The 12753-nt window shown below is 50.9% G+C and overlaps 3 protein-coding genes across 3 annotated transcripts; all 3 read right to left on the reverse strand.

Moving 5' to 3' along the window:
* Positions 1–1560: 1560 nt before the first annotated feature.
* VFPPC_14557 (protein phosphatase type 1 complex subunit Hex2/Reg1) lies at positions 1561–3379 on the reverse strand (the record flags this gene model as incomplete). The annotated part of the gene is made up of 2 exons (XM_018292325.1): positions 1561–2611; positions 2676–3379. The coding sequence occupies 2 exons, from the start codon at positions 3377–3379 to the stop codon at positions 1561–1563; spliced, it is 1755 nt and encodes a 584-aa protein (XP_018140933.1).
* Positions 3380–7435: 4056 nt separating this feature from the next.
* Positions 7436–7741, reverse strand: VFPPC_16463 (hypothetical protein; the record flags this gene model as incomplete). Its single annotated transcript, XM_018294216.1, has 1 exon — positions 7436–7741. The coding sequence occupies one exon, from the start codon at positions 7739–7741 to the stop codon at positions 7436–7438; it is 306 nt and encodes a 101-aa protein (XP_018140931.1).
* Positions 7742–9947: 2206 nt separating this feature from the next.
* VFPPC_18020 (hypothetical protein) lies at positions 9948–10295 on the reverse strand (the record flags this gene model as incomplete). The annotated part of the gene is made up of 1 exon (XM_022429683.1): positions 9948–10295. The coding sequence occupies one exon, from the start codon at positions 10293–10295 to the stop codon at positions 9948–9950; it is 348 nt and encodes a 115-aa protein (XP_022285243.1).
* Between the last annotated feature and the right edge of the window lie 2458 nt (positions 10296–12753).

Genomic DNA, 12753 nt, shown 5'->3' on the forward strand with positions numbered 1-12753 from the left:
ATCTCATCCATCATCCAGACACAGCACATTCACCAATCAGACAAGCTCCCCATCTTACATCGTGCACAAACAAGCCTGGAAGCTGACCGCATCAAGATCCACCAACCTTCCCCAGATTTCGCCGGAATCGAACCCACAAGCATCAAGCCTCACCAGTCGTCACGAGACACCCCTCAAAATTTTGTTGGGGATCTGGGGTCCGAAACGTCATAAGGGTCCATCCATTGTCGTGCGCATCACTAAATTTGGTACAAGCGTCTCTCCTGTATTGGACAGCTTGCATTTGGTACCCCCTCTCATCCAGCTAGTTGGGGCATGAGCCTTGTGACCAGTTTCAAAAGAGGAATTCACCAACACTCATCGCCTCAAATAGGCTGCCAACGAGCGATGTAGGTACCTACGTACCTGTGCGTATCGTCATTGCAGGAAACGGACTCGGCATCACATCGTTTGACAACCCCGACGCCAACACGTCATCACGAACCGGAAACCAGGACTGCAAATGATTGACAAATCGCTTCAATGTACTCATGTATGCACTATGTACTGTACGCCTCCTATATGTTTCCCCATTGCAATAGTAATGATGCCCCTTCGCGCCAGAAAGAATTTAAAAAAAATTGTCACCAGACAATGTGCTGTGCCGTACCGTGTTGTGACCCAACCAATGCTTTCATTCCTGCCAATCCGCCTCACTGTAAATAACAATGCAATGGTGACTTTGATCCAAGACATGATCATCTGAAAGCACAAATCCAACACACAAAGCTCCTTGTTCCCTGGAAAACACACAAGAAGCCAACAGGCTACAAGAAAAACAAACCAAAAACCGAAAACCAAACAACGCCGGTCAGTGCTGTTGACCCTGACTTCATCCCATGAATCTGATTGTTTTCTCTTCTTTCCCTTTGTCCGCGTCTTTGCATTTTGCTTGCCCACACAAATATCCCAGTGCATTCAAGGAGAGACTTGTGGTAGAAATCTACCATCCCAGGTACCTCCTCAAGAAAAAAGAAAAACCCCAAAATACACAACCTCTCTTGAATAATAATATAATAGTAGAAGTCGTATCAACAATGAATAAAGTTTTGTAGGAATGCTTTTGCAGCCGGAAAATCACAAACGTCGAGGTCATTAGTGGCCGTAGCAAGTCCGAGTCGTCTCGGTAATACTAAAACAGCTACCGGCGTCCGCATAGTCCATAAAACTACACGGGCCCGGAGCGTTCTGGCGTATTTCCCTCTGATCCAAGGTGTGATGAATCTCATACCGCTGGCGTGACCGTCTGTGTAGCTTCGAGTCAATTGGTAGCGCCTCTCGAGAAGATCGAGAAGATCAAAATGATGGTGTGCAAGAACCTGACGGCCGGACATGAACAGCGAGGAATAAAAAACCAATGGGAAAACGATGGACGTGTCTGTAAGGGTATCGGTTTATCGTAGTTTGTTTGAAGACTGATAATCGGGCTCCGAAATGATTTGGCGTCGTGAATCGTTCCTCGAGTCATTATCGTTTCGTCAAAACGTGGCGAATGTGTAAACAGGAAATCGACTTTTTTCTTCACTTCCTCCACCCAACGTTCCAAATAACATGTGCAATGTCCCGCGCTGTATTGACAGTATCAATAACCCGGCCAATGATCCCATCACCGTTTGAAGCCTCCCCCTCTTCACAAGGCATGAACATGCCAGATGGTGTGCGGCGCATGCCAGCCGGCTCATCTGTCAGACTTCCCGATGAAGACGACCGGTGAAGGCTGCCACCAACTGAGCTTCCTGGCGGAGATCGCCACCCTGAGCTAGCAATCAGGGTTCCATCACTGAGACCATCGTCGCCGTCGTCTTCCTCGCCGAAAAAGAATCGTGATGACTGCTTCGCTGGCCGAAGGGTTTCCTGGGACGACGATGGTGATATGATTGGGCTTCGGTAGACGCCCGTGCTGTGTTTCATAGCTGTTTCCTGTGGTTCCGGTGTGTCTGCTCGGTACTTGAGGGTAGTAGAGGGTAGTTTGGCAATAATCTTGCCATCTGAATTCGCCGCCTTCTTGCTTCGCTTCTTGGACGGAGGCGCGCGTTTCTTGGATTTGACTCGCTTCATCATGACGCCGCCATCGTCGGAATCACTGTCTTCACCAAGAACGTCATGGTCATAATCCTCCTCCTCGTCGTCCTTGACATCGATGGCAATGCACTGCTCTACCTGCTCATTGAAATGAATATGCTTGCGCTCTGGGAAAGGAGAGGAAATATTGGACGAGTCGGTTGAAGCCGCAACAGAGCTGCCAGTGCATTGGCTGCCCCTCCGGACGGAAAGGGGGTAGGTGATATAATAATCAGTATTGGACTTGTCTGTTCTGTGCTTCAGAACACCCCGAGTTTCTTGGGCCTGAACTGCCGCCGTAGCCTGCTTCAGCAGGGACGCTGATACCAGAGACCTTTGTAGCATGACTTCAGACATACTCCTCTTCTTGAGAATTGGCTTCTTGTTTAGGTTGACAAGTGAGTCCGTTTTTGACAGAGTCACACTTGAAGGCTCTGTGCCTGTAGGGTTCGCATTCTTGGATCCACACTGCAACGGGCCATATAACCAGGTAACATCGCAGTCTTTGAGCCTATGAAGTGTTTCTGATTAGCCAAACAAAGCAAGTGAATAGAGGGTGAAAAGAATCAACGTACCAATTTAGTTCCTCGGGCGATATTGTTTTGAGATTGTTCCTAGCCTTCATCCAAGTCCTCCAAGATGCGTTTTCCAATCTTGCACTGTTGGCAAATTCGCCCCTCTTGGAGATGATGTACCTCCACGACGACCAGATGTCCTCTTCTTTCCAGTCATGCGACAAGTAATCTACTTGCCGGGAAGGCTTACTTGACACTGCGGTGTCGTCTTCTGCGTGTTCGGTAACCTCAGGTGTGTCAGGACCAGATGTAGCACCCGAGCCCTCGGGTTCTGCAGGAGAGACCGTGTATGAATCCCCAGTCTTGGGGCTTGGTGGTGGTTCCAAGTTGTCATCGCGTTGAAAGTCAGGTTGCAAGAAGAACTTTTCCTGTGAGAGAAGAGGCAGGCTAAAATGGTCTTCGGGGCTCTCGTCAATGCCAAAGGTTTCATCAAAGTCGGACGATATTGACAAATTGCTCGCAGGAGTAGATGAGAAGGATACGTCGGTGGATTCGGCTTGGATTGCTGGGGGGGATGAAGGTGCTGAAGAAATTTCGGAATCAGTGTATACTTTGGACGGTGGGTTGAATGGAGCGGATATTTGCGGCGTGGGTGTTGATCGATATGATGAGGATTTGTGTCCAAAACTGGTCTGAGATTGTGAGCGTCGCAACGACGAGGACGAGAAGTAGCTGCTGTCCTCGGACGAGAGGACAGCCGCCATTATGACGAGAGGTTGCTGTATTGGGGGGATTTGATTTGCAGGCGTAAAAAGGACGCCGCAGTTGTGTTTGGGTCGCGAGCAGAATCAGAGACTCATGGGCACTCTAGACGCGGGTCCAAAATGCAGAGACTGATTTCGACGGCGGATTAGACGTAAGGGTGGGCGAGCAAGGCGATGAGATAGATGAAGGCGATGGCGAGATAGAGTTGGCCAGGCGTTCTGTGCAGATAACGTTGGGGTGGGTTGCAGCTGCGCTCCAGTTTCGATGCACGCCGCACACAATCAATGATCCTTGCCGATAAGAAAAATGGTTCCAGTTTGGCTGGTCTGTCAACCACGCTCAAGAAGGCAAGGCACGGCACGGAGTCCAGTAGATAAGAGCCAAAGTATCGGTTGTGCAACGGCCGGAATGGAGGACGAGGAGACTGCGCGGATTTGTTTTGATAATCGGCTGGCGCGCAGGAGGCAAATTGATCTCGACAATAGGGGATGGAAATGCAAATTTGCTGTGCGGTAGAAGAGAGACCGAGGCCAGTCGACCCAATTTGTGGTGGGATGCAGAGTTTTGACAGGTCAAGGCTCGATGGTCTGAATGGAATGGTGGATGGCGCGAGTCTGGACAAACTGATTGCGTGGGGACGGGGCAGTGACCCAGGCCAGTCAAGACCGTTGCCAGAGTCAGAGTCAGAGTCAGAGTCAGGGTTAGAGCCAGAGGAGCCAGAGCCAAAAACTGAGGGGGCACTGCCGAGATGGAACCAGCGAATGTCGAAGTGGGCGAGTGTGAGAGACCAGAGCGAGTGAGTGAGTGACAGGTGACAGGCGACAGGCGACAGGCGACGGCTGACTTGTAGTCGGTGACCGACTAATCGACGGAGACAGGAGGCGAAGAAAATGGGGCCGAGAGGCGATGGGCCATGTATTGGCCCTCCGAGTAGAAAGTGACGACTAGACGAGAGGGGAATAAAAAGAAAAAAGAAGAGGAAAGGAGTAAGAGGTTGAGATTGAAGAATGAGAATGACACTCCAAGACAAAGAGACGAACTGATGGGAGGGGAGGCGAACAAGGTGACCTTTTGGCATGATTTATTAGCCAAGTTGTTTGATACATGTACTTTCTCGAGCACGCAAATCCAAACCGGCTGGACAGGGCCATGGCCATGCACGTCGATGTCAAGCAACCAGACGCAAGGCAATGGCAGCGCATCCACATCCACATCCACACATCCACGTCTGGGTTCGACTGGTCTGGGGTTGATTATTCCTGACCTCGCGCTGCACTGTGGATGGACTCGCGTCGTCCAAGCGGGACGAAAACGATGAAGCAGGAGATCGAGGGCAGCGACCGGCCCAAGACAAGACGAACAGCCACTGGAGACTGCGAGTGTCGGGTTCCAGTTCGGGTCCAGTCTGGTACAAACAAAAATACTGGGGTATAGACTTGTCGGGAAAGTCACTTTGGCCACCAAGGCACACCCATGCTCCGCCAAAGGTACCACGATCGGTACCACGAGATCGAGTCTCAGCCCCATCCCCAGTGCCCCAAATGCCACTTCCCACTTTCAGCGACCGCTGGCGTGCCACAAACTGCACTCGGGGAGCCACTGGGGACTCCAGTTGGCTCATTCTGCGCCCGCTCCAGTCCCGTCAACTGGCTGGATCAACTGGTCTGCTCAAGTCTGGTCTGGTCCTTCTTGTCAACGGTAACATTGAAACTAGCGCAGAGAGACGTCGAGCTGTTCTCTCACGCTAACTTCTAGTTACCAGCCCAGCCCGGATTGACTCTCAAGGTACTCCGTACTTGGCAATGTACCCAAGTACCAGATCAAAGATCAAGGTACCAGACCACACTTGCATCCAACTCCTGGTTGAAAGGTTTCCCAAGGGAGACAGAAGTTTCTGTGTACCTGCCAATTGCATGCGGAGTGGCCAGGGCACACACGCCAAACTCCCACACACCAACTACCACCACAATACCATGGACGCAAGACCAAAGCAAGCAAGCACCAACAAGACGGCCCTTTGCTGACATTCGCACCCAGAAAAGCGGGCTTGCCAACTTTGAACGGATCGGCGCTTGGACTGCAGCCTGCAAGTCTACGCCGTGGTGGACGGCAAGGGCTATCGAGCCTGCTCTGCCAGACAGACGAGACTTGACATGGTTTGCCATGCAAAGGCAGGCCAGTCGAGGTCTGGGGACAAGGTTGCCATCGCCCACGACTGCCAGACTCGCCCTGGCCTTGGCCGATGGCCTGCCGCCGGTGCTACCCATCCCTGGATCCTCGCGACTGGGAGCTCCAGTCTCTCTACCGGACCCAGCGAGAGAGGCTGAGTGAGTGACTAGTCGCAGTTGAGTCTGGTGTTGGATTTGGGTTTTCTCTCTTGAAAATGGCCAATATTGTTCTAATCTCCCTGCATCAGTTAGGACCATAACATCCACGGTATTCCCTCGTCGGCAGTCATTCGAGACCATGTACCAAGGGCGAGAGCAACGAGAATCAATGCCCACATCCAGATTACCCAGTGTTCTAACCTCATTCTGCGCAGCGTCGTGAGTTTGCGCCCGTTGGCAAGCCGTATGGATCTCTTCTCAGCCATCTTCAGCCAGCCAGTGCCTGTGCCTGTGGAGGGAAGTAAAGCCCGATGAGGGGACCATCGCAGCCACCTCAACTGTCTTCAAGCTTGACTTGGCACGGGGCATTGTGACTACCAAGGTAGTCTAGACATGAGCTGAGGCGTAACGGTTCCCAGAGTCTAAGAGAGTGGCTTGCTCACAACTCTGCTCATGCAAATTTTAACTCCCATGAAGGCCAGTGCCAACTCGCCCGGAGTGACCAAGCTCTCTGCCGAGTGCGAATCAGCAATACACACGTTCTTGCTTCATATACGAATAGCTTGCTCACCCACCGCCTCGATTGCCCGCAAGGAGGTTTTTGGACATACTATCCCACGCCCATAAGCTATTACGAGATAGCTCATCAGAGTTTTGTTTGATCAATGAGACTTTTATGCCGGCAATGAAAGTTTGGGCCTGTCCCGTAGGAGCTGTGAAGCAGAAGTCCATCCTCCAGGTATATCGGTACCAATTATTGCGTATTCCGTGCACAACACATGGATTCGCAGCCCGCGTTCTACATCTCGATCGATGGTCCCAGACAGCTCGGCAGACCATGCTATTGCAGGATTCCTTGATGGTTTATCCCAGCCCCTTCATGGCGGTTGTTTACCACCTGTCGCACGTTGTTCAAGGGAATCCCTAGCGGCGAGCGGCCAACGGAAACCAGAAGACACTACCACTTGCAGGGGCCAGCACTAGCGAGGGGTACCCTGAGGTACGCGGCCGTTGTTTGATCGAGCCCAGACCAGGGGCACACTGGGGAGGACCTTCAAAGTTGCAGCAAAGTATGAGCCAGGGTGGTTGGCCGGTGGCTTGTGGCACTAGTTTATCCCATGAAGGGTGGTAACTGTGCATACACCAAGTTTGATGGTGTGCTTTGTGCATCTTCCTTTCAAGATTCAGGCAAGAACCAGTTGCGTTGGAGGAATCTTTGGTGTGTGCTTCTTGTTGGTGTCTTTCTATTATCGAGCGGAAAGGACGCAAAACTAAGTTCGGAGTAGGTAGGGTAGCTTTAGGCAAGCAGGTACTCAGTGGCTTGGGGCAAGATATCCCACCAGCTCCATCACCATCGCCACCTCTCATGAAGTACAGAGTAGGGGTTACCACCAATGCTAGTTGTGCAGGCCCCAGCATCAGCCAAGAGTGGGAACAGTCATGCAAGCGCTCTGTATCATGAAGGCATCTGCTGTCTACAATCGTTTGTTAGTATCGGGATGAAAATTTCATCAATTGCAACAATGTGCATTACACATCATACCTAACTGACCGGTCAGCCCAACAGCGCTATGCAGCACCTCCCATTGGGGTTTCGACATGCCGTGCTTCGACAGTCTTTCCAATACAAGCTGACAAGATGGTCCATTGAAGATGGAGCTCCCTGGTGGATGGACTTTTTCAGCCGTTTGACAGGTCGATGTCACTGTGACCTCGTGGAGTCAAACATCACCATACCTGTCGTCTGGACGGTTTGAGACGCACAAGCCCAGGCACAGTGGCCACACAAAGACCTCCTGGCCATTTTCTACTAAGCTTGGCACCTTCAGCTATGTCCCAGGATCGAAAGGAAGAAAATGTATCGGGAGGGTTAGGTGAGGTGGCAGGCACAAGTCGTGTTGGTGTGCAAAACATGCCATTTGTGGCCACTCGGCAAAGTGGAAAATTGTGAAGCCTCGGGCAAAGTTCATATTCGATTGACATGTTGAAAGGCCAATTGATGTTACTGTCTGGTGCCTTGTGAATCAGGCACATTCTAAAAATCCGGTCCCAAGTAATCTAGACATTGAATTTACCATTCGGTTAAGGCAAATCAGGGCAGTACATTGTTCAAGAGGTGGAAAGTGGGAGGCTCTCGGCAGGGACGGCCGTGCCTTCCTCGGAGACATCTGGCTGGCTCTCACGAGACTTTGTAACGAATCGCTTTGCCAAGTCACTCAGCCCCGGAACTTGGACCTCCTTTCATCGTCGTGTTTCAACAGTCTCGCTTGTCATATTCCGTCTTGCTTTATCCCTTCGTTATCCCACGAGATCGTACGGAGTAAGTTCTACGCGTGTTCACAATATGGCTCCTCAATGCGCTGCTTACTCGGCTATCCGAGCAAATTCAAGCATCAAAGGCACCAAGCCCACTCAACCCGTCGACTGGAATCCACAAATGGAGCTTTGAGCCGCCGTCCTTCGGGCCAGAACGAGCTTGTGGACCTGGCGGCACACGGCCGGAAGGGTGTGGAGCTCCACTGTCGAAGAAAATTTTTTGGAAAGGCTTCAGATGTGGTGCAGAAGCAGGGCCTTGAAGCGGCTAAACCTTGGTGTAGCCACTATCAACCGGAGTCAATCGATGTATGATCGCGACGTTGAGGTACGGAACAAGGGCTACCAGCCGCCAATTCGTCAGTTCGCAGTCCAGTGTCGACATCAGCGGCCGGGAGGAGGGTCGTTCATGGACCGAAACTCCATTTTTGTCCTGGGAGCAGCCGGTCTGCGTGGAGCCTGCGCATTTTTGTTGCACAACTATTGATATTATTAGACATGCAAATCGTTTTCTTGGTCTGTTGGATTGCATGGAGGAGGACCCTGCTGTCTAAGCCGTCCAAGCCGTCAACAAGCGATGCGTCAACTCGTTGCCAAATTGCTCCCATCACACGTTATCATGCCGGCCACTCCGTAATGGAACGAACACGGCGCTGGTCCTGGCGGACCGACAAGTTCAAGTCTGGCAGGATCGCCGCCTTGCCAGCCTCAATCCATCAGACTTTTCGTCTCGTACTCTACCGAGTGCTTCCACAAAGATCCGCTTTAGGTCTGCTGCTTCGATGGCTTGCTATGCCATGGCGTAGTCTTGGATTGTTCTTGTCAGCCACCATGCCAACTGTTATGTGTCACACATCGTCATCTCTCTGGAATGGTTCGATAATTTGTTCCTGATGAAGGGTCTGGTCTTGACCGGCATTTTTCATCTTGATTATCGCCGCCAGACTCTAAGAGCAGCGTCAACGTCACGAATTCGTAATGGCTTTTATGTTCTTGACCGTAAGTCGCACACAGCGGATTTGGCAACGAAAGGGGGACATGGCATTCGCTGAGCGGCGTCATTCTTCAGTTACCTGTAGATGTGCAGCGACGAATTCCCCAGACCTATCTACCTAGGTAGCTCTGTGGGGGATAACTTCCTCGGATATCGTGCTTGTCATCACCTCGCAGTGGTGCCAGAAGTCGCCCTGATGTGCTGCCATGTGTAGACTACGATCACCAACTTTGTACGATATAAATCGCCACAAAAGATATTAATTCGAGATATGAAGTCATTGTATTTCGAGGAAGCCTTTATTAACCACTATCGATATTGGTTGCAATGTTGCATGGCAAGTTGGCACATGGGTCTGGCTCAGATCGCCTTGTCAGTGCAGCCTTCTGCGCGGTCATCAAGCATCACCAGCACGGGCCCGGTTTCTCCCGTTGGCAGTACTGTGCATTGAGAAACATTGGCACTTATGTATTACGGACAACGGCCGGTTTGAATTGGACAGCCGAAGACACACAGGAACGTTCACCAGAAGAACGCACAGTTGCTTGGTCGGATGGCGAATGCTAGGTTTTGAACCCGAGTTTCTCCTTCGGCCAGTACACTCGTGCTGTGCGGAGCCTCAGATTGGCATCATACATTTGAAAACTTCCTCGCAAGTTATCATTCACGCCCATTGTGTCATAAATACCCAAGTGTACGCGGTTTACCGATTGTCAGCCACTGCTGTGTGTTTGCTCAACTGTTTAAAATTGACCCCAGGTGCAAGATCCATAATCAATGGAACCCAGAGGCCCGGCCGTTGCTATAATTGCAGCTTTGAATCCATGTTCCCGAACGTCGCAGCATTACCGCACCCAGCACCGATAACGAGGGGGACAACGTCTCTTATTATCATGGACCCATTCGGCGACATCTGAGAAAAGAAGCGGTATATCAGGCATCGTCCAGGAGCTGCGGGCAAGCTGCAGCCACTGTTTGTGGCGGCATGGAGCCTTTACCACGGGAATCCTGGTGGAATGTACGAACACATTGGCTGATGGTATGGTATATTGATAGCTGAAACGTGCAAATGACCTCTCGATGACCCGACTTGATGCACTTGGAAAGCGCTTTTGAGGCCAGGAACCCTTGTCTACAGCACGCACGTTGGCCACGGGGTAAGAATCTGGGGAGCATGGAATTCGTCTCGTCTGAGACAAAACCATGCATCACAAACAAGGCTTTAGAGACGAACGGCTCCCCAAGACCTTGTAACGTTTTGCAATCTGTGGCTGTCAGCATTTATCCCAGGCTTTGCGTGTTGATACTGGGAATCAGCTCCGCTACGTGATGAACGGATCAGCTCCGGCTCAAACATGTTCACAACAATGAAATTCAATGGCACACAGAGGATAGAGCTGCGACAGGACATGGTTACTTTATGCAAACCGCAGCATTACATCCGAGCACATTAAGATTTCTCTATTCCCACCGGAAAATTGCGCAACGCTACAGTTGCTCATGTTGGAAGTTTAACGGCGACTGGATTAGCTGACGCAAACAAGTCAGAAGAGAACGCACAGTTGCTGACTTGGTTCCAGGAGAGAGGCCCATATTTGTGTCATGTATCCGTATCTTTATGCTCATGGATAGCTGTTACACAACATTGCCAACATGATAGCGAAACGATAAGGCTTCTTACCCCACCTCGGCGGAGAAAACACGAGTGAGCCGGCCAGGACAAGATTGAGACTATCCCAAGTTTGTTGGTGGCATATGCTGGCTGGGATCTAGTTCTGCAAACACCCATGCAAGCTGCCCTACCATGATGCAGCCTATATGCAACTATCTGCATGCGACATCCCAACTGGCCCGCACACTCCCAATGGTCGAGAGCCAATTGACTGGAGGCATGGGTGAAGAAGAGACTTCTCATCGAGTCACCTCCCGGCCGTCGTGGCGTGCAACCCTGGGAGCTCACTCGGCAGCCATCACCCATCATCCTCAACCAACCAACCTGTATCTATTTGTAGTGAACATGGTTTGGCCAAGACTACAGTTTCACACCTGTGGTGATGTGAGTAATGGCCAGTTAGTTTGCTTGCTTAACTTGTTGAAGCTATCTTGGCCAACTCAGTCAACAGTCTGGTCCGCCTTTTGCGACATTTTCTTCGGTGAGGTGGAACGTGCGAGCCTTTTTCGTATCGAGGACGTCGACATATTGTTGGAAGGCAAGTCCTTAACAACTTGTACAATTGGCGAAGGGTGGCCTTATACAAGGTCAAATAATGGTGATTCTTGCAACAAGGTTCAACAGTCACTGGAACCTCTGAGCCTCCAATCCATACAAAAAGCCACGATGAGGAACCAACCTCGACTTTTCTTGTTGATGTCAGGTATTGCTCGACAGTTGTGGCAAATAGTCCGAAATGGGTAAAGCTACCCCGAAGCACACAGATTGTGCAATGACTTTGGGCCAAACTCTTCCCGAGATGCACTTGCTTGGCAACATACAGAACTCGTGTTCCTAACATGGATACATGGCGTCACAGCCATCGACACGATGGGTTCTAGTGGAAATAAACTCACTTGGAAAATTGATAACAGAGTACGTTATAACATCAACAAAGTCAATATCATCTCCACTAACGAGTTAACTTCAGGCAAAGATATGTGTAATCCATTCATAAATCAAAGAACCAAAGTTGGAAACAAACAACTCAAGCCTTGTATCGACAACATGCCCCTGTCATTGCGCCAACAGTATACAGCCTCAATGTGATCCACAGTGGGCAGCGAGTGCGGCTGGCCATCGATCGACGGCCAGGGAGACTTGGCAAGACTTGGACGATGTCGCGGAGACCTCAGAGTTGTCGAAAGCAAAATGAAACACCAAGCGCTCAATCTGCTCGTGCAATAGAACAGCAGCTCTCTAAAAGGTGCTGAAAACCCAAGAGGGCATATGGACCCCGAGATTGTTACCTTCTGTACTCCGTACTCCGTGCTTGACATGGAGTAAGTCCCAAGATATTGGAGTCATTCACCTTTTGTTCAAATATCAGCAACCGCACAAGTGGCGCACCTCGACAATGCACGTTTCTCTCGATAGCGGAGAAGATGTCCTGATGTGCATCCAAAAACCCTGATGAGCCAATGGCTGGATCTAGTTAAGACGGAGGCTGTGGATAGCTTGCCGCTCATTGTCTGCCTGGACCAGCATCAGTCTCTGCATATGCATGGGCAAGCAAAATGGTGGGGAACTGCAGGACACGCCTCACGTCAAATCAAACAAGGGCCTGGTGTTCCGTAGAATCCTGGTATCGAGAACGGAGATTTTCTTGGAAGTATGCTGAGCTTAGGGGCCAAGCAACGATTCTCGGCATTATGTAAGAGCTACCCTGGTCGATTACAAGCCTGAACCAGATTCATCCTGCGGACTGGTCAGGCATGGGCTGATAAACATGTCTCCTCGAGCCTTAGCCCGTGAGCTCTTCGGCAACAGCTGATGGCGAGCATGTTGGTGTTGGCGAACTCGACCGATCGCATAAGTGCCGGGGATTCGACAAGCTTGGTTGTCAATGCGAAACTAATCTTGCCACCTCTTTCCTCAAACTTCATCATACATGATGGCTGCCAGCCACAGTGAGCTTCTGAGCACTTGCTTGGTGGTGGTTGGCGGAAGCTATTTTATTCTCTTAAGGGGCAGGAGGTTACACAGCTGCCGCAAACCTGGCCGCATGCACATACAGCCGGTGAAGCG

The sequence above is a fragment of the Pochonia chlamydosporia genome, chromosome 6, assembly GCF_001653235.2.
Source record: "Pochonia chlamydosporia 170 chromosome 6, whole genome shotgun sequence".
In the NCBI taxonomy this organism is placed as follows: Eukaryota; Fungi; Ascomycota; class Sordariomycetes; order Hypocreales; family Clavicipitaceae; genus Pochonia; species Pochonia chlamydosporia.